Below are 23,519 nucleotides of genomic sequence, written 5' to 3' on the forward strand. Positions count from 1 at the left end.
GCCTCGGTTTAGGGGTTAATAGGTAGTTTATGGATGTTAGTGTACTTTTTAGCACTTTAGTTAAGAGTTTTATACTACGGCGTTAGCCCATAAAACTCTTCACTACTGACTTTTAAATGCGGTACCAGGCTTGACAGGAGAGGGTCTACCGCTCACTTTTAGGACGACTCGTAATACCGGCGTTAGGAAAATCCCATTGAAAAAATAGGATACGCAATTGACGTAAGTGGATTTGCGGTATTTTCGAGTCGCAAAAAAAATGTGAGCGGTACACCTGTACCTGGAAGACTGGTAATACCAGCGGGCGTTAAAAAGCAGCACTGGGACATCTCAATACTGCTTTTTAACCCTAAAGCAAGACTCGTAATCTAGGCGATAGGATTTATGTTTCTATGTGGGTCTGTCTTTGCCTTTTGTTCCGAAGATAATAAACTATATTTGGCATACTGTGACGTTTCCTATTCTCTAAACTCAGCACCATCTGTGTCCCCTGAGGTAGCCTATGCAACTCAGAGAACGGAGGACTGCTATAGTGTACTGTGACAATTAGATCCAGAAGAGCAGGAAGCTTATTGTCCAATTCACAAAGAAAGGGATATATACCCAGCTGTGTAGCTAAGTTTCTAATGAGGTGGATTAAAGTTCAGATTTATTTGTAAATGTTTTAGGATTAGCAATGCCTTATCCACTGTTCAGTACATAACCTGAATTGCTCAGTATCCAGCTGAATCACGGCAAATATGGATCATTAGGGGAGCAACAGCAAATGCACAGGGAAGGGGTCTTTACACGCTGGCATATTGTCATCTGTTATATATAGCGTCAGCCTTTTACTAGCTTGGAAACTGTGACCCAATAGGGGTGAACAGGAGAGTACAATTCTTAGGAACAGCAAAGCTAGCTAAGGGAAATTAATACTATTTTTCTTTAGATATATTGGGCAAAGTGACCGTTATTGGTGACTTCCAACTAAAATAATGGCATCCCTGGCAATTTTAGTATTTGGATAAGGGGGCCGGTGTAAAGGGACAAGGTGGTAATTAGTGCCAAGAGTTAAAGTAGCTACAGCATAGACAATAGGTATTTATGGACAGATGTCTGACGGCCAATTGTTAATAAACTCTCCAAAAGTTATTGTGCAGACTTCACAGGGCAGAACTAACTGAATTCTCTAAGAATAGGGGCTTGTGAGCCTTATGTTTATCCCAGACATGTAGGATAGTATTATGCTTATCCCAAGCATTAATTAGTATGTAGGATAGTCTTATGCTAATCTCATGCAGTAATTAGTACGTAGGATAACCCTATGCTTATTCCAGTCATTAATTAGTGCGTATTATAGCCTTATGCTTATCCCAAGCATTTAATAGTACGTAGGACAGCCTTATGCTTATCCAAGGCATGAATTAGTGTGCAGGATAGCCTTATGCTTATTCTAGGCATGAATTAGTGTGTAGAATAATCTTATGCTTATACTAGGCATTAATTAGTACATAGGATAGCCTTATGCTTATCCCAGGCATTAATTAGTATGTAGGATAGCCGTATGCTTATTCCAGGCATTAATTAGTACATAAATTACCTTATGCTTATCCCAGGCATTAGTTAGTACATAGGATAGCCTTATGCTTATCCCAGGCATTAATTAGTATGTAGAATAGCTTTATGCTTATCTCAGGCATTAGTTAGTATGTAGGCTAGCCTTATGCTTATCCCAGGCATTAATTAGTATGTAGGATAGCCTTATGCTTATCCCAGGCATTAATTAGTATGTAGGATAGCTTTATGCTTATCTCAGGCATTAGTTAGTATGTAAGATAGCCTTATGCTTTTCCCAGGCATTAGTTAGTACATAGGATAGCCTTATGCTTATCCTAGGCATTAATTAGTATGTAGAATAGCCGTATGCGTATCCCAGGCATTAGTTAGTACGTAGGATAGCCTTATGCTTATCCCAGGCATTATTTAGTATGTTGGATAGCTTTATGCTTATCTCAGGCATTAGTTAGTACGTAGGATAGCCTTATGCTTATCCCAGGCATTAGTTAGTACATAGGATAGTGGTATGCTTATCCCAGGCATTAATTAGTAAGTAGTATAGTCTTATGCTTATCCTAGGCATTAATTATTGTGTATAATAGTCTTATGCTTATACCAGGCATTAATTAGTACGTAGGATAGCCTTTTGCTAGGCATTAATTAGTGCGTATGATAGCCTTATGCTTATCCCAGGCATTAATTAGTATGTAGGTGTCAGGGTGCCAGGAATCAGACTGAGACGAGAAGTGCAAAAATAATCACACCTTTATTAATAGTAAAAAATAATAAAAAGTCCACAAGTCAAATAACAAGCCAGGATTCAAAACTAGAGCTGGTAGTCAGACAAGCCGAGTCAGGAGCCAAAGCAAGTAGTCAGATGAGCCGGAATCAGGAACAAGGAGAACAGCAGAGTAAGGAACAAGCCAGGGATCAGGAACCAGGAGGGACATCAGACAGCCAGGTAATACACAGGAGCTCTCACAAACGGGTCTGAGACAACGCAAGGGCAAAGCATACTGAACAAAGGCCCTATAAATAATAAGTGATGACATCACAATTCTGAGACTGCATCCTGTCTCACATGGATGATGTAAACCAGTCTGGCCATAAAAGGAAGTACAGGAAGTGAGCAGCATCTCCCAGAATACACCAAAGTCAGCAAGAGAGGTGAGTAAAATGGCTGCCAGCAGCACATGGCAAACAAGTCAGGAAAAAACCCTGAAAGTACCCTCCCCTCAACGACCCCTCCCCCGCGGGAGGAAAAAAGGCTTATGGGGAAACGGACATGGAAGGCACGGAGGAAGGCGGGAGCATGAACATCAGAGGAGGCAACCCATGAACGCTCCTCTGGACCGTAGCTCCTCCAAGGAACCAAATACTGTACGCGGCCCCTGGACATACGAGAGTCAATAATGCTGCTGACCTCATACTTCTCATGGTTGTCAACAATGATAGGACGAGGACGAGGCAACACAGTGGTAAACCGATTACAAACCAATGGTTTCAAGAGGGAGACATGAAAAACATTGGAGATGTGCATTGCAGGAGGAAGGTCAAGAGCGTAGGCCACAGGATTGACCCATCCGAGTATTCGAAAAGGACCAACATAACGGGGAGCCAGTTTATTGGAAGGCACACAAAGGTTCAAGTTGCGGGAGGAAAGCCAAACTCTCTCACCAACCTGGTAGGAAGGTGGAGACAGACGCCTATGATCAGCCTGGAACTTTTGGCGCTGCATAGAACGATGAAGGCAATCCTGAATCTGCACCCACGTGGAATGGAGTTGCCGGAGATGCTCCTCCAAAGCCGGAATTCCCTGAGACATGAAAGAATCGGGCAACAAGGATGGTTGAAACCCATAATTCGCCATGAACAGGGATAACTTGGAGGAAGCATTAATAGCAGTATTACGAGCAAACTCTGCCCAAGGTAACAGTTCAAACTAATTATTGTGGTGATCTGAGACATAGCAACGGAGGAACTGTTCCAGAGCTTGATTAGACCGTTCCGCTGCCCCATTGGACAGAGGAGAAGGAGAGCTGGATCCCCATTTGAACACAAAAGGAACGCCAAAATCTGGAGACAAACTGGCTACCCCGGTTCGACACTATCTCCTTGGGTAACCCATGTAAACGGAAAACCTCACGGGCAAAAATTGAAGCAAGCACCTGAGCGGTAGGCAACTTCTTCAAGGGAATGCAATGTGACATTTTAGAAAAACGGTCAACCACCATAAGGATAACAGTATTGCCATTGGAAACAGGGAGCTCTACAATGAAGTCCATGGAAAGATGTGTCCAAGGACGCTCACCATTAGCAATAGGTTGAAGAAGACCCAGAGGAAGACGTCAAGGAGTCTTATTCTGTGCACAAACTGAGCAGGAGGCAACATACGCAGCAACATCAGAATGAAGACCTGGCCACCAGAATTGTCGAGTAACAGACCAAATCATTTGGTTCTTGCCTGGGTGACCTGCGGCTTTAGGATAGTGGTAAGTGTGCAAAAGTTTAGTTTGAAGATTCTCAGGAACAAAACACTTACCACTAGGTTTCTCAGGAGGTGCATTGGTTTGTGCAGCCAGGATCTCCTCCTCCAAGGGTGAAGTTAAATTAGTACGTATGGTAGCCAAAATATGGTCAGGAGGTATAACTGGAGTAGGTACAGAATCCTCCTTGGACAGAGGTGAAAATTGTCGAGAAAGGGCATCAGCCCTAACATTCTTACTACCAGGCAGGTAGGAGACCACATAATTAAACCAAGACAAAAATAGCGCCCATCTGGCCTGTCGGGCGACAAACGTTTTGCTTCAGCTAGATAAGTTAAATTCTTGTGGTCAGTAAGAATGAGCACTGGTACGCTAGTACCCTCGAGAAGATGCCTCCATTCTTTGAGTGCCAAAATTATGGCCTGTAATTCCCTGTCACTAATTTCATAATTACACTCCGCTGGAGACAATTTCTTAGAGAAGAAACCACACGGATGCAAGGAACCGTCAGGTGTAAGATGTTGAGACAAGAGGGCACCTACTTCAGTCTTAGACGCATCGACCTCAAGAACGAAAGGCAGGACAGGGTTAGGATGAGCCAGAACTGGAGCAGCAGCAAAGGCAGTCTTAAGACTATCAAAGGCCTTAATGGCAGTAGGTGACCAATGGAGTGGATCATTCTCTTTATGGGTCATGTCTGATAGGTTTGACCAAGGAAGAAAAGTTTTCAATAAACTTTCTATAGTAATTGGCGAACCCCAAAACACGTTGAATAGACCGAAGACCAACTGGGCGAGGCCACTGCAGAACTGCAGATAACTTGTCAGGATCCATGGAGAACTCTGCAACGGAGATAACATAACCTAGGAAGGTTACTTGAGTCTGATGGAACTCACATTTCTCAAGTTTACAAAACAGGCCGTTCTCACGTAGTCTCTGAAGAACCCGTGTAACATCAGAACGATGAGCCTCAAGTGTGGGTGAGTGTATGAGGATGTTGTCTATGTACACCACAACACACTGTTGCAACATATCTCGTAGGACATCATTAATAAATTCCTGGAAAACAGCAGGAGCATTACATAGGCCAAAGGGCATTACAAGATACTCATAATGCCCGCTCCTGGTGTTAAATGCTGTTTTCCATTCGTGGCCCTCCTTGATCCTAACGAGATTGTACGCTCCTCTCAAATCAAGCTTAGTAAAGACCGTAGCTCCCTTGAGGCGGTCAAATAGTTCCGTAATGTGCAGAATAGGGTAAGTATTCTTAATGGTAAGACGATTAAGACCCCTATAATCGATGCATGGTCTTAACTTGCCACCCTTTTTCTTCACAAAGAAGAAGCCAGCCCCTGCAGGAGAGCAGGATTTGTGGATGATCCCCCGCGACAGAGCATCGGAAACATACTCCTCCATAGCACAATTCTCTGCAACAAACAGAGGGTAAACCCGGCCCCGAGGAGGAATGGCTCCGGGTTGCAGGTCTATGGCACAATCGTAAGACCGGTGAGGAGGCAACGTACCGGCACGCACCTTGTCAAAAGCGTCTAGGAACTCTCGGTACTCCTCTGGCAATTGAGATACTGAAGAAGTGCACAAGACTTTAACTGGTTTCTGAAGACAAGTGGAAATACATTGCGGAGACCACGACAAAATTTCGGTCCTGCGCCAGTCGAGACTGGGATTGTGTTTTGGAGCCAGGGATAACCCAGAACAACCGGAAAATGTGGAGAGTTTATCACCTGGAACTGGAGGGTTTCAAAATGGAGAGCCCCAACAGCCATGGACAACGGAGCGGTTTCGTGAGTAATGAGTGCGTGCTGAAGGGGCCTGCCATCAATAGCCTCAATAGCAAGCTGAAAGGACTGAGGAAAAACAGGAATGGAGTGCTTCGATACAAAAGCACTGTCAATGAAATAGCCCGCAGCACCAGAGTCAACAAGAGCCTGGGTGACTATGGAGGAGTCCACCCAGGAAAGGACAACCGTGACCAAAGGTTTCTCCTTTAGCGGTTCCGGGGACAAGGATAAACCACCTAAGGTCTGACCCCGACAGGACCTTAGGTGTGAGCGTTTCCCGGCCGTGTAGGACAAGACTTCAAAAGGTGGCCCTGTAATCCACAATAGAGGCAGAGCCCCTTCCTCCTCCTAAAGGCCCTCTCCGCCGTGGAGAGATGTGTGAATCCCAACTGCATCGGCTCAGTAGCACCTGGTGACTCAGGACCAGGAGGCATGGGAGGAGAGGGAGGCATGGGTGGGAACGAACACGTAGGAGACAACGGTACAGGAGGCTTCCGCAAGCGCTCCTTGAAAGAAGGCCTCTCACTTAGTCTGATGTCAATTAGGATAAAAAAAGACACCAATGCCTCGAGATCTTCTGGTAAATCTCTGGCAGCAACTTCGTCTTTAATCGCATCAGAGAGCCCATGAAAGAAGGCGGCAACAAGGGCTTCATTGTTCCAGCCTACCTCTGCTGCAAGCGTACGGAACTCAATGGCATACTGAGCAACAGATCTTGTACCTTGCTGAATGGACATGAGTCGTTTAGCAGCAGAGGAGGAGCGAGCCGGAACATCAAATATCCTTCGAAAGGAGGCCACAAATTCAGGGTAATTTGAAATCACAGGTTTATTAGTCTCCCACTAGGGATTAGCCCAGGCTAGAGCTGTGTCAGAGAGTAACAAGATGAGAAATCCCACCATAGCTCTGTCAGAGGGAAACGCCTGAGGTAACATCTCAAAGTAAATGCCCACCTGGTTCAAAAACCCTCTGCACTAATTAGGATCGCCTCCATATTGCTGAGGTAGAGGTGCAGAACCGGACATGCTCCAGGTAGGCATAGGTGCAGCAGTGGAAACAGGAGCAGCCATAACTTGCGGGACACTTTGGTCCAAATGTGCAGTGCGAGTCAGCAGGGTTTGCAGGGATAGTGTAAATTGATCCAAGCGGTGATCCTGTTCATCCATCCTGGAAATTATGGCAGGTAAAGGTGGATTATTAGCACCATCAGGATTCATGGCCCTTGCGTAATTTCAGGGTGCCAGGAATCAGACTGAGACGAGAAGTGCAAAAATAATCACACCTTTATTCATAGCAAAAAATAATAAAAAGTCCACAAGTCAAATAACAGCCAGGAGTCAAAACCAGAGGTGGTAGTCAGACGAGCCGAGTCAGGAGCCAAAGCGAGTAGTCAGACGAGCCGGAATCAGGAACAAGGAAAACAGCAGAGTCAGGAACAAGCGAGGGATCAGGAACCAGGAAGGACATCAGACAGCCAGGTAATACACAGGAACTCTCACAAACAGGTCTGAGACAATGCAAGGGCAAAGCATACTGAACAAAGGCCCTTTAAATAATAAGTGATGACATCACAATTCTGAGACTGCATCCTTTCTCACATGAATGATGTAAACCAGTCTGGCCATAAAAGGAAGTACAGGAAGTGAGCATCATCTACCAGAATGCACCAAAGTCAGCAAGAGAGGTGAGTAAAATGGCTTCCAGCAGCACATGGCAAACAAGTCAGGAAAAAACCCTGACAGTAGGATAGCCGTATGCTTATCCCAGGCATTAATTAGTATGTAGGATAGCCATATGCTTATCCCAGGCAATAATTAGTATGTAGGATAGCCATATGCTTATCTCAGGCAATAATTAGTATGTAGGATAGCCATATGCTTATCCCAGGCAATAATTAGTATGTAGGATAGTCTTATGCTTATACCAGGCATTAATTAGTAGGAGAGCCTTGTGCTTATCCCAGGCATTTATTAGTACATAGGAGAGCCTTATGCTTATCCAAGGCATGATTTAGTTTGCAGGATAGCCTTATGCTTATTCCAGGCATTTATTAGTACGTAGGATAGCCTTATGCTTACCCCAGGCATGAATTAGTGTGTAGGAGAGCCTTATGCTTATCCCAGGTATTAATTAGTACGTAGGACATCCTTATGCTTATTCCAGACATGAATTAGTATGTAGGATAGTCTTATGCTTATACCAGGCATTAATTAGTATGTAGGATAGTCTTATGCTTATCCCAGGTATTAATTAGTACGTAGGATAGCCTTATGCTTATCCCAGGCATGAATTAGTGTGTAGGAGAGCCTTATGCTTATCCAAGGCATGATTTAGTTTGCAGGATAGCCTTATGCTTATTCCAGACATTAATTAGTACGTAGGACAGCCTTATGCTTATTCCAGGCATTCATTAGTATGTAGGATAGTCTTATGCTTATCCCAGGTATTAATTAGTACGTAGGACATCCTTATGCTTATTCCAGACATGAATTAGTATGTAGGATAGTCTTATGCTTATACCAGGCATTAATTAGTATGTAGGATAGTCTTATGCTTATCCCAGGTATTAATTAGTACGTAGGACATCCTTATGCTTATTCCAGACATGAATTAGTATGTAGGATAGTCTTATGCTTATACCAGGCATTAATTAGTATGTAGGATAGCCTTATGCTTATCCCAGGTATGAATTAGTGTGTAGGATAGCCTTATGCTTGTACACGGCATGAGAACAAGACTCCCATTGGAGCCTATGGAAGCACGCTCTTGTGAACGCAATGCTTCCCAGCAATGCAAATGTGAGTTTGCGTTCACATTGCTGTCAATTTGTAATACTAGCGCACTTAGCGTGCGCTGGTGTTACTCAGTGGAGCGCAAATATCGCTTTCACGAAAGTGGTATTTAGCGCTCCACTTGTAATCTGGCCCTTAATAGATAATGATTTACTTGATAATACTGATTTAGGGCTAGATTACAAGTGGAAAGCAAAATATAATTTTTGCAAAAGCGATATTTGCGCTCCACAGAGTAATACCAGTGCATGCAAATGTGCGCTGGTATTACAAGTTAGTTGCAGTGTTAACTCGAGTTTGCATTGCTTGGAAGCATTGCGCTCACGAGAGCGTGCTTCCGTAGGCTCCAATAGAAGCTTCGTTCTCATGCCGTGAGACACGTCATGAGAACTAGCGCAGCGAAGGGGGCAAGTCGTGTAGCGATGGCAGCAAATTGTAAATATATATGTACAGTATGTGAATATATATGTGTTAATATGTGTATAATATGTGTATATACACATAGTAACACATAAATATATATGTATATACACATAGTAACACATAAATATATATGTATATACACATAGTAACACATAAATATATATGTATATACACATAATAACACATAAATATATATGTACATACACATATATGTATATACACATAGTAACACATAAATATATATGTATATACACATAGTAACACATAAATATATATGTATATACACATAATAACACATAAATATATATGTATATACACATAATAACACATAAATATATATGTACATACACATATATGTATATACACATAGTAACACATAAATATATATGTATATACACATAGTAACACATAAATATATATGTATATACAGATAGTAACACATAAATATATATGTATATACACATAGTAACACATAAATATATATGTATATACACATAGTAACACATAAATATATATGTATATACACATAATAACACATAAATATATATGTATATACACATAATAACACATAAATATATATGTACATACACATATATGTATATACACATAGTAACACATAAATATATATGTATATACACATAGTAACACATAAATATATATGTATATACAGATAGTAACACATAAATATATATGTATATACACATAGTAACACATAAATATATATGTATATACACATAGTAACACATAAATATATATGTATATACAGATAGTAACACATAAATATATATGTATATACACATAGTAACACATAAATATATATGTATATACACATAGTAACACATAAATATATATGTATATACACATAGTAACACATAAATATATATGTATATACACATATTAACACATAAATATATATGTATATACACATAACACATACATATATATGTATATACAGATAGTAACACATAAATATATATTTATATACACATAGTAACACATAAATATATATGTATATACACATAGTAACACATAAATATATATGTATATACACATAGTAACACATAAATATATATGTATATACACATAGTAACACATAAATATATATTTATATACACATAGTAACACATAAATATATATGTATATACACATAATAACACATAAATATATATGTATATACACATAATAACACATAAATATATATGTATATACACATAATAACACATAAATATATATGTATATACACATAGTAACACATAAATATATATGTATATACACATACTAACACATAAATATATATGTATATACACATAATAACACATAAATATATATGTATATACACATACTAACACATAAATATATATCTATATACACATAGTAACATATAAATATATATGTATATACACATAACACATAAATATATATCTATATACACATAGTAACACATAAATATATATGTATATACACATAGTAACACATAAATATATATGTATATACACATAGTAACACATAAATATATATGTATATACACATAGTAACACATAAATATATCAGTATATACACATAGTAACAAATAAATATATATGTATATACACATATTAACACATAAATATATATGTATATACAGATAGTAACACATAAATATATATGTATATACACATAGTAACACATAAATATATCTGTATATACACATAGTAACACATAAATATATATGTATATACACATATTAACACATAAATATATATGTATATACAGATAGTAACACATAAATATATATGTATATACACATAGTAACACATAAATATATATGTATATACACATAACACATAAATATATATGTATATACACATAGTAACACATAAATATATATGTATATACACATATTAACACATAAATATATATGTATATACACATAACACATAAATATATATCTATATACACATAGTAACACATAAATATATATGTATACACATACTAACACATAAATATATATGTATATACACATAGTAACACATAAATATATATGTATATACACATATTAACACATAAATATATATGTATATACACATAGTAACACATAAATATATATCTATATACACATAGTAACACATAAATATATATGTATACACATACTAACACATAAATATATATGTATATACACATAGTAACACATAAATATATATGTATATACACATAGTAACACATAAATATATATGTATATACACATAGTAACACATAAATATATATGTATATACACATATTAACACATAAATATATATGTATATACAGATAGTAACACATAAATATATATGTATATACACATAGTAACACATAAATATATATGTATACACATACTAACACATAAATATATATATGTATATACACATAGTAACACATAAATATATATGTATATACACATAGTAACACATAAATATATATGTATATACACATAGTAACACATAAATATATATCTATATACACATAGTAACACATAAATATATATGTATACACATACTAACACATAAATATATATGTATATACACATAGTAACACATAAATATATATGTATATACACATAGTAACACATAAATATATATGTATATACACATAGTAACACATAAATATATATGTATATACACATACTAACACATAAATATATATGTATATACACACAGTAACACATAAATATATATGTATATACACATACTAACACATAAATATATATGTATATACACATACTAACACATAAATATATATGTATATACACATACTAACACATAAATATATATGTATATACACATAGTAACACATAAATATATCTGTATATACACATAATAACACATAAATATATATATGTATATACACATAGTAACACATAAATATATATGTATATACACATAGTAACACATAAATATATATGTATATACACATAGTAACACATAAATATATATCTATATACACATAGTAACACATAAATATATATGTATACACATACTAACACATAAATATATATGTATATACACATAGTAACACATAAATATATATGTATATACACATAGTAACACATAAATATATATGTATATACACATAGTAACACATAAATATATATGTATATACACATACTAACACATAAATATATATGTATATACACACAGTAACACATAAATATATATGTATATACACATACTAACACATAAATATATATGTATATACACATACTAACACATAAATATATATGTATATACACATACTAACACATAAATATATATGTATATACACATAATAACACATAAATATATATCTATATACACATAGTAACACATAAATATATATGTATATACACATACTAACACATAAATATATATGTATATACACATAATAACACATAAATATATATGTATATACACATAGTAACACATAAATATATATGTATATACACATATTAACACATAAATATATATGTATATACACATAGTAACACATAAATATATATGTATATACACATAGTAACACATAAATATATATGTATATACACATAATAGCACATAAATATATATGTATATACACATACTAACACATAAATATATATGTATATACACATAGTAACACATAAATATATATGTATATACACATAATAACACATAAATATATATGTATATACACATAGTAACACATAAATATATATGTATATACACACAGTAACACATAAATATATATGTATATACACACAGTAACACATAAATATATATGTATATACACATACTAACACATAAATATATCTGTATATACACATAGTAACACATAAATATATCTGTATATACACATAGTAACACATAAATATATATGTATATACACATAGTAACATATAAATATATATGTATATACACATAGTAACACATAAATATATATGTATATACACATACTAACACATAAATATATATGTATATACACATAGTAACACATAAATATATATGTATATACACATAATAACACATAAATATATATGTATATACACATACTAACACATAAATATATATGTATATACACATAGTAACACATAAATATATATGTATATACACATACTAACACATAAATATATATGTATATACACATAATAACACATAAATATATATGTATATACACATAGTAACACATAAATATATATGTATATACACATAGTAACACATAAATATATATGTATATACACATACTAACACATAAATATATATGTATATACACATAATAACACATAAATATATATGTATATACACATAGTAACACATAAATATATATGTATATACACATAATAACACATAAATATATATGTATATACACATAGTAACACATAAATATATATGTATATACACATACTAACACATAAATATATATGTATATACACATAGTAACACATAAATATATATGTATATACACATAGTAACACATAAATATATATGTATATACACATAATAACACATAAATATATATGTATATACACATAGTAACACATAAATATATATGTATATACACATACTAACACATAAATATATATGTATATACACATAGTAACACATAAATATATGTATATACACATATTAACACATAAATATATATGTATATACACATAATAACACATAAATATATATGTATATACACATAATAACACATAAATATATATGTATATACACATACTAACACATAAATATATATGTATATACACATAATAACACATAAATATATATGTATATACACATAGTAACACATAAATATATATGTATATACACATAATAACACATAAATATATATGTATATACACATAGTAACACATAAATATATATGTATATACACATACTAACACATAAATATATATGTATATACACATAGTAACACATAAATATATATGTATATACACATAGTAACACATAAATATATATGTATATACACATAATAACACATAAATATATATGTATATACACATAGTAACACATAAATATATATGTATATACACATACTAACACATAAATATATATGTATATACACATAGTAACACATAAATATATGTATATACACATATTAACACATAAATATATATGTATATACACATAATAACACATAAATATATATGTATATACACATAGTAACACATAAATATATATGTATATACACATAGTAACACATAAATATATATGTATATACACATAATAACACATAAATATATATGTATATACACATAGTAACACATAAATATATATGTATATACACATAGTAACACATAAATATATATATGTATATACACATAGTAACACATAAATATATATGTATATACACATACTAACACATAAATATATATGTATATACACATAGTAACACATAAATATATATGTATATACACATAGTAACACATAAATATATATGTATATACACATAGTAACACATAAATATATATGTATATACAGATAGTAACACATAAATATATATGTATATACACATAGTAACACATAAATATATATGTATATACACATAGTAACACATAAATATATATGTATATACACATAGTAACACATAAATATACATGTATATACACATAATAACACATAAATATATATGTATATACACATAATAACACATAAATATATATGTATATACACATAGTAACACATAAATATATATGTATATACACATAGTAACACATAAATATATATGTATATACACATAGTAACACATAAATATATATGTATATACACATAGTAACACATAAATATATATGTATATAAGCATATACGTATATATTTACAGGGAATACACAGTTCCCATAGACAGCAATGTAAAGGCACCCAACCACCGCCAAATATTACACTGTATTTTGGGAGCATTTGGTGGAGATTTATAAAATTAACCAGAGATCTGATCTCTGGTTAATTTTAGAAGCGCTAATTGCTACCGCAAGCTTGTTTGTAGTTTGCCTGTTTGCTCCTCTAGTGCACACCTCCTCTAGCGCACACCTCCTCTAGGGCACACCTCCTCTAGCGCACAGCTTCCCTTGTGCACATCTTCTCTCCCCCCGAAATTAGTGTGATTCCTCTCTATGCTGGCAAGTTTTTTTTTATCATTAGGCCCGATTAGTTTACCAATGCTGAGCATTGTAAGTGCAGACTTCATAAGACTAACACTGCTCCATACCTGCCCTTAATTAGCTTTAACGGGGGGCATTTAATAAGATAATGCAGAACAATGCAAGTTTTGTTGACAAAATGACGGTGGCTAGCCATGTCTTCTCCAGTCAGGATTGGCTCCTGCAAATAAGACAAGATGCACATTTTAAATAACAATTGCACCAAACAAGGTATTAAATCACAATGTAACTACAAGATTATTTTGCATTATGTCCCTCTAACATTATTTTCTTACGTGTAAAAATGTTATCATTGTGGTCTTTATCTGTTTAATGATAGTTGAGAGGCGCATTTGTGCTTGTAGTCTAATATCATGTTTTTTGTTTTTTTTAACAGTGAATGTATAAAAATCCAGCCAGCCGATATTCAGCCTGACGTATTCAGCTATCTCTTGCATGTCATGTACACCGGGAAAAGCCCAAAGCAATCTGTAGATCATATCAGACTAGAGGATGGAATTCGATTTCTTCATGCAAACATCCTTTCCAATTCTTCCCATGAGACTTCCCAAGTTTTGGCATCTGAAATCATCCACTCTAACTTATATGGAATTCAGATCTCTACGGCGCACAGCACACCAAAGGAAACTGTTAATGTAACGGACAAAGCATCAAACACAGTGAGGTCAAGCGCACAAGGAGAACACCCCCACCTACAGCTGTCTCTTGCTATTGGTCTGGAAGACGTGGACCAACAACAGCAAAGGGCGCACTTTCATGAACAGGGAGGTGCACCTGGGAAGGCCATGGAAGAGATTCATCATAATATAAAGCAGGAAATGTGTGAATCAGAAGCAGTGAGATCACCCCATGGGTCTTTGCCATCTTCAGAAGATACTGAGGTTGCGTTTCCGAAGACTGGCAGTAGGATGCATTCATGCCATTACTGTGGTGAATGTTTTGAATCTCGGATTCATTTAAAGGAACACCTACACATCCACGTATCTCAGGCTCTCCCGTTTGGTGTACCGGCTTCCATTCTAGAAAGCGATGACCTTGGAGAGGTGCGCCCCATACTTGAAAACATAGAAAACATGGAGGGCTACCGGCTTAGTAACTGCCTGCTGAACCGTAGTGAGGAACCACCACAGCACGCCAGTCGCCAGGAGCAACTGCAGCTCAGTCAGGTGTCTTTTTTATCAAAGGACTCTGATCCTATAGAGTTAAACTGCAACTTCTCATTTTTAAGAAAAAGGAAACTGAGCTGCACATTGTGTGGACATTCGTTTGTCAGGAGAAACCAGCTGTTGGATCATATGTACTCACACAAACTGAGCCGATCCCATAAACCGGGCGATCAGGCTGAGCAGACAGTATCAGCATATTGCAGCAGTTTGGTCGAGAACTCTCAGAAATGCTCAGACACATCACAGTTGTACTCTGGGGAATGGGACCCTCCGCAAGAAGCTGTAGAAGCAGTTTTAGTAGAATAGTAGTTTGTGAATGTGTATTGTTTGTATGATATATTTTGTTTATTTGTGTGTGATTGTGTAAATGTATGTGTGTGTGATTGTGTGTATGTGTGTATTTATATGTGTACGTATGTGTGATTGTGTGAATTTACTGTGTGTATGTATGTGTGTGTGATTGTGTATATGTATGTGTGTATTTATATGTGTACATATGTGTGATTGTGTAAATGTACTGTATGTGTGTGTGATTGTGTGTGTGTATATCTGCACGTATGTGTGATTGTGTATATGTGTGTATTTATATGTGTACGTGTGTGTGATTGTGTAAATGTACTGTATGTGTGTGGGTGATTGTGTGTGTGCATTTGTACGTGTGTATATCTGCACGTATGTGTGATTGTGTGTGTGTGTATATCTGCACGTATGTGTGATTGTGTGTATGTGTGTATTTATATGTGTACGTATGTGTGATTGTGTAAATTTACTGTGTGTATGTATGTGTGTGTGATTGTGTATATGTATGTGTGTATTTATATGTGTACATATGTGTGATTGTGTAAATGTACGGTATGTGTGTGTGATTGTGTGTGTGTGTATATCTGCACGTATGTGTGATTGTGTATATGTGTGTATTTATATGTGTACGTATGTGTGATTGTGTAAATGTACTGTATGTGTGAGTGTGATTGTGTGTGTGCATTTGTACGTGTGTATATCTGCACGTATGTGTGATTGTGTGTGTGTGTATATCTGCACGTATGTGTGATTGTGTGTATTTATATGTGTACGTATGTGTGATTGTGTAAATGTACTGTTTGTGTGTGTGTGTATATCTGCACGTATGTGTGATTGTGTGTGTGTGTATATCTGCACGTATGTGTGATTGTGTGTATGTGTGTATTTATATGTGTACGTATGTGTGATTGTGTAAATTTACTGTGTGTATGTATGTGTGTGTGATTGTGTATATGTATGTGTGTATTTATATGTGTACATATGTGTGATTGTGTAAATGTACTGTATGTTTGTGTGCATTTGTACGTGTGTATATCTGCACGTATGTGTGATTGTGTATATGTGTGTATTTATATGTGTACGTATGTGTGATTGTGTAAATGTACTGTATGTGTGAGTGTGATTGTGTGTGTGCATTTGTACGTGTGTATATCTGCACGTATGTGTGATTGTGTGTGTGTGTATATCTGCACGTATGTGTGATTGTGTGTATTTATATGTGTACGTATGTGTGATTGTGTAAATGTACTGTTTGTGTGTGTGTGTATATCTGCACGTATGTGTGATTGTGTGTATTTATATGTGTACGTATGTGTGATTGTGTAAATGTACTGTTTGTGTGTGTGTGTATATATTTGTACGTGTGTATATCTGCACGTATGTGTGATTGTGTGTATTTATATGTGTACGTGTGTGTGATTGTGTAAATGTACTGTATGTGTGTATATATATATTTGTACGTGTGTATATCTGCACGTATGTGTGATTGTGTGTATTTATATGTGTACGTGTGTGTGATTGTGTAAATGTACTGTATGTGTGTATATATATATTTGTACGTGTGTATATCTGCACGTATGTGTGATTGTGTGTATTTATATGTGTACGTATGTGTGATTGTGTAAATGTACTGTATGTGTGTGTGATTGTGTGTGTGTGTGTATATCTGCACGTATGTGTGATTGTGTGTATGTGTGTATTTATATGTGTACGTGTGTGTGATTGTGTAAATGTACTGTATGTGTGTATATATATATTTGTACGTGTGTATATCTGCACGTATGTGTGATTGTGTGTATTTATATGTGTACGTATGTGTGATTGTGTAAATGTACTGTATGTGTGTGTGATTGTGTGTGTGTGTGTATATCTGCACGTATGTGTGATTGTGTGTATGTGTGTATTTATATGTGTACGTGTGTGTGATTGTGTAAATGTACTGTGTGTGGGTGTGCATTTGTACGTGTGTATATCTGCACATATGTGTGATTGTGTGTATTTATATGTGTGTGTGATTGTGTAAATGTACTGTATGTGTGTGATTGTGTGTGTATATTTGTACGTATGTGTGATTGTGTATATTTATATGTGTGATGGTGTAAATGTACTGTATGTGTGTGTGTGTGTATATTTTTACATATTTGTATGTTTTTTATATGTGTACATATGTATGTGTGATTTGGTAAATGTACTGTATGTGTGTATGTATAGGTTTACATATGTGTATGTGTGATTGTGTGTGTGTATATATATATATATGTGTGTGTATGAATGTGTGATTGTGTATATGGGTGTGTATATGATTGTGTGTGTGTATATTTTTATATATTTGTATGTGTGATTGTGTGTGTATATATGTATGTGTGTATATCTGCACGTATGTATGTGTGTGATTGTGTAAATGTATGTGTGTATTTGTAGTTTTACATATGTGTATGTGTGATTGTGTGTATGTATGCGTGATTGTGTTTGTGTGGTTTTTTATATGTGTACATATGTATGTGTGATTTGGTAAATGTACTGTATGTGTGTATGTATAGGTTTACATATGTGTATGTGTGATTGTGTGTGTGTGTGTATATATATATATATATATATATGTGTGTGTATGAATGTGTGATTGTGTATATGGGTGTGTATATGATTGTGTGTGTGTATATGAATGTATGATTGTGTGTGTGTATATGAATGTGTGATTGTGTATATGTGTGTGTGTATATGAATGTGTGATTGTGTATATGTGTGTGTATATGATTGTGTGTGTGTGTATATGAATGTGTGATTGTGTATATGTGTGTGTGTATATGAATGTGTGATTGTGTATATGTGTGTATGAATGTGTGATTGTGTATATGTGTGTGTATATGAATGTGTGATTGTGTATATGTTTGTATGAATGTGTGATTGTCTATATGTGTGTGTATATGAATGTGTGATTGTGTATATGTGTGTGTGTGTATGAATGTGTGATTGTGTATATGTGGGTATATATGAATGTGTATATGTGTGTGTATATGAATGTGTGATTGTGTATATGTTTGTATGAATGTGTGATTGTCTATATGTGTGTGTATATGAATGTGTGATTGTGTATATGTTTGTATGAATGTGTGATTGTCTATATGTGTGTGTATATGAATGTGTGATTGTGTATATGTTTGTATGAATGTGTGATTGTCTATATGTGTGTGTATATGAATGTGTGATTGTGTATATGTTTGTATGAATGTGTGATTGTCTATATGTGTGTGTATATGAATGTGTGATTGTGTGTGTGTGTGTGTATATGAATGTGTGATTGTGTATATGGGTGTGTATATGATTGTGTGTGTGTATATGAATGTATGATTGTGTGTGTGTGTGTGTGTATATGAATGTGTGATTGTGTATATGGGTGTGTATATGATTGTGTGTGTGTATATGAATGTGTGATTGTGTATATGTGTGTGTGTGTATGAATGTGTGATTGTGTATATGTGTGTGTATGAATGTGTGATTGTGTATATGTGGGTATATATGAATGTGTATATGTGTGTGTATATGAATGTGTGATTGTGTATATGTGTGTATGAATGTGTTATTGTGTATATGTGTGTGTATATGAATGTGTGATTGTGTATATGTGTGTGTATATGAATGTGTGATTGTGTATATGTGTGTGTATATGAATGTGTGATTGTGTATATGTGTGTGTATGAATGTGTGATTGTGTATATGTGTGTGTATATGAATGTGTGATTGTGTATATGTGTGTATGAATGTGTGATTGTGTATATGTGTGTATGAATGTGTGATTGTGTATATGTGTGTGTATATGAATGTGTGATTGTGTATATGTGTGTGTATATGAATGTGTGATTGTGTATATGAATGTGTGATTGTGTATATGTTTGTATGAATGTGTGATTGTGTATATGTGTGTGTATATGAATGTGTGATTGTGTATGTGTGTGTGTATATGTGTGTGTGTATATGAATGTGTGATTGTGTATATGTGTGTGTATATGAATGTGTGATTGTGTATATGTTTGTATGAATGTGTGATTGTGTATATGTTTGTATGAATGTGTGATTGTGTATATGTTTGTATGAATGTGTGATTGTGTATATGTGTGTGTATATGAATGTGTGATTGTGTATATGTTTGTATGAATGTGTGATTGTGTATATGTGTGTGTATATGAATGTGTGATTGTGTATATATGTGTGTATATGAATGTGTGATTGTGTATATGTTTGTATGAATGTGTGATTGTGTATATGTGTGTGTATATGAATGTGTGATTGTGTTTATGTGGGTATATATGAATGTGTGATTGTGTTTATGTGGGTATATATGAATGTGTATATGTGTGTGTATATGAATGTGTATATGTGTGTGTGTATGAATGTGTGATTGTGTATATGTGTGTGTATATGAATGTGTGATTGTGTATATGTTTGTATGAATGTGTGATTGTGTATATGTTTGTATGAATGTGTGATTGTGTATATGTGTGTGTATATGAATGTGTGATTGTGTATATGTGTGTGTATATGAATGTGTGATTGTGTATATGTGTGTGTATATGAATGTGTGATTGTGTTTATGTGGGTATATATGAATGTGTGATTGTGTATATGTGTGTGTATATGAATGTGTGATTGTGTATATGTTTGTATGAATGTGTGATTGTGTATATGTGTGTATATGAATGTGTGATTGTGTATATGTGTGTGTATATGAATGTGTGATTGTGTATATGTGTGTGTATATGAATGTGTGATTGTGTTTATGTGGGTATATATGAATGTGTATATGTGTGTGTGTGTATATGAATGTGTGATTGTGTATATGTGTGTGTGTGTATGAATGTGTGATTGTGTATATGTGTGTATGAATGTGTGATTGTGTATATGTGTATATGAATGTGTGATTGTGTTTATGTGTGTGTGTGTATGAATGTGTGATTGTGTATATGTGTGTGTGTGTATGAATGTGTGATTGTGTATATGTGTGTATGAATGTGTGATTGTGTATATGAATGTGTGATTGTGTTTATGGGGTCTATTTAACAAAGGTCTGTCGGACCTTACCCAACAGTGCGGATCAGGTCCGACAGACATCGCTGAATGCGGAGAGCAATACGCTCTCCGTATTCAGCATTGCACAAGCAGATTTGCGGCCAATTGGCCGCCAGCAGGGGGTGTCAATCAACCTGATCATACTCGATCGGGTTGAATTGCGGCGATGTCTGTCTGCCTGCTCAGAGCAGGCGGACAGGTAACTGGTGTTTCCAGAGAGCCTGCAGGCTCGCCAGAAACACGGGCTCCGGAGCTTGATAAATGGGCCCCTATGTGTGTGTATGAATGTGTGATTGTTTGTGTGTGTATATGAATGTGTGTATTTATAGGTTTACATTTGTGTATGTGTGATTGTGTGTATATGAATGTGTGATTGTGTGTGTGTGTGTGTGTGTGTATGTATGTGTGATTGTGTGTGTGTGTATATGAATGTGTGATTGTGTGTGTGTGTGTGTATGTATGTGTGATTGTGTGTGTGTATGTATGTGTGATTGTGTGTATGTATTTGTGTATGTTAATAAACAATATGCAAAGTGAGTAAATAGAAGAAAAATCGAATTACCGCGAATATCAAAGTGTAAAATTACAGTGTATCCAATTATAAAAACAATGTGACTATAAAGAAAAACTAAAATTAGTGTACAATGTGCATATAAATAAAACATTTTTTAAAGGATATATGTCCAAAGAGTTGTTAATCCAGGCAGTCTTTAGCATTCTCCTTTATAACCAGACAGTTGAAATTTTCTCCAGGAATCATAGAAAGAAAAAAGAACATAGTGCAATATTGCTATAATATACATAATTTGGGACGGATTTTTGTCACATAAAGAGGTAGTCAAGTAGCGTCCCAACTAAACCTCCAGACTTATCTCTAAAAGCTGCTGTATATCCAGGGTATTTAAGGAAGTCTTTAAAGTGTTCAGACACAATGTTATCACTCTTTTCTTACTTGTGATGGTTTTCCTCGCTCTCGCATCTGACATACAGTACTGTGCAAAGGCCACCATTAGATCTGTTGTTTTAGCAAAGTTTTAATGACCATCCATATTTATTTTCCAGTCTCTTTATTAAGATACATACAGTTAATATGTACACAAAATGTAAAAAACATGATTTTGAGCACAAAATGGCTTCTTCAGGCAAAAGTCAGTAATGGCACTAAGCACATCTTGAACTCTTTTGGGGAGCCTGTACTGAAGTTTTCTGAAGTAATCTTCTGGCACTTCCCAGAGTTTTTATTTAGATTTATTATTATTATTATCGGTTATTTGTAGAGCGCCAACATATTCCGCTTTGCTAATAGGATGTCTTTTACAGTATAACTACCGTGTGTCTTGTTGCTTGTCTTACCATGGTGTATGACCTTACTGATACAGTATAACTACATTGTGTCTTGTTACTTGTCTTACCATACCATGGTGTATGACCTTACTGATACAGTATAACTACCGTGTGTCTAGTTACTTGTCTTACCATGGTGTATGACCTTACTGATACAGTATAACTACCGTGTGTCTTGTTACTTGTCTTACCATGGTGTATGACCTTACTGATACAGTATAACTACCGTGTGTCTTGTTGCTTGTCTTACCATGGTGTATGGCCTTACTGATACAGTATAACTACCGTGTGTCTTGTTGCTTGTCTTACCATGGTGTATGGCCTTACTGATACAGTATAACTACCGTGTGTCTAGTTACTTGTCTTACCATGGTGTATGACCTTACTGATACAGTATAACTACATTGTGTCTTGTTACTTGTCTTACCATACCATGGTGTATGACCTTACTGATACAGTATAACTACCGTGTGTCTAGT

The 23,519-nt window shown here is 34.8% G+C and overlaps 1 protein-coding gene across 2 annotated transcripts in view; it reads left to right on the top strand.

Annotated features, from left to right (window-relative positions):
* ZBTB25 (zinc finger and BTB domain containing 25) overlaps nucleotides 1-22,372 on the top strand; it is a 59,461-nt gene extending 37,089 nt beyond the window's left edge. For both annotated transcript variants that reach the window (XM_053697276.1, XM_053697278.1), the window contains exon 3: nucleotides 15,543-22,372. In XM_053697276.1, coding sequence (XP_053553251.1) covers nucleotides 15,543-16,638 — 1,096 coding nt within the window. In that variant the 3' untranslated portion in view covers nucleotides 16,639-22,372. The remainder of the gene's footprint in view (nucleotides 1-15,542) is intronic.
* Nucleotides 22,373-23,519: the final 1,147 nt, after the last annotated feature.

The sequence above is a fragment of the Bombina bombina genome, chromosome 1 (assembly GCF_027579735.1).
Source record: "Bombina bombina isolate aBomBom1 chromosome 1, aBomBom1.pri, whole genome shotgun sequence".
Taxonomy (NCBI): Eukaryota; Metazoa; Chordata; class Amphibia; order Anura; family Bombinatoridae; genus Bombina; species Bombina bombina.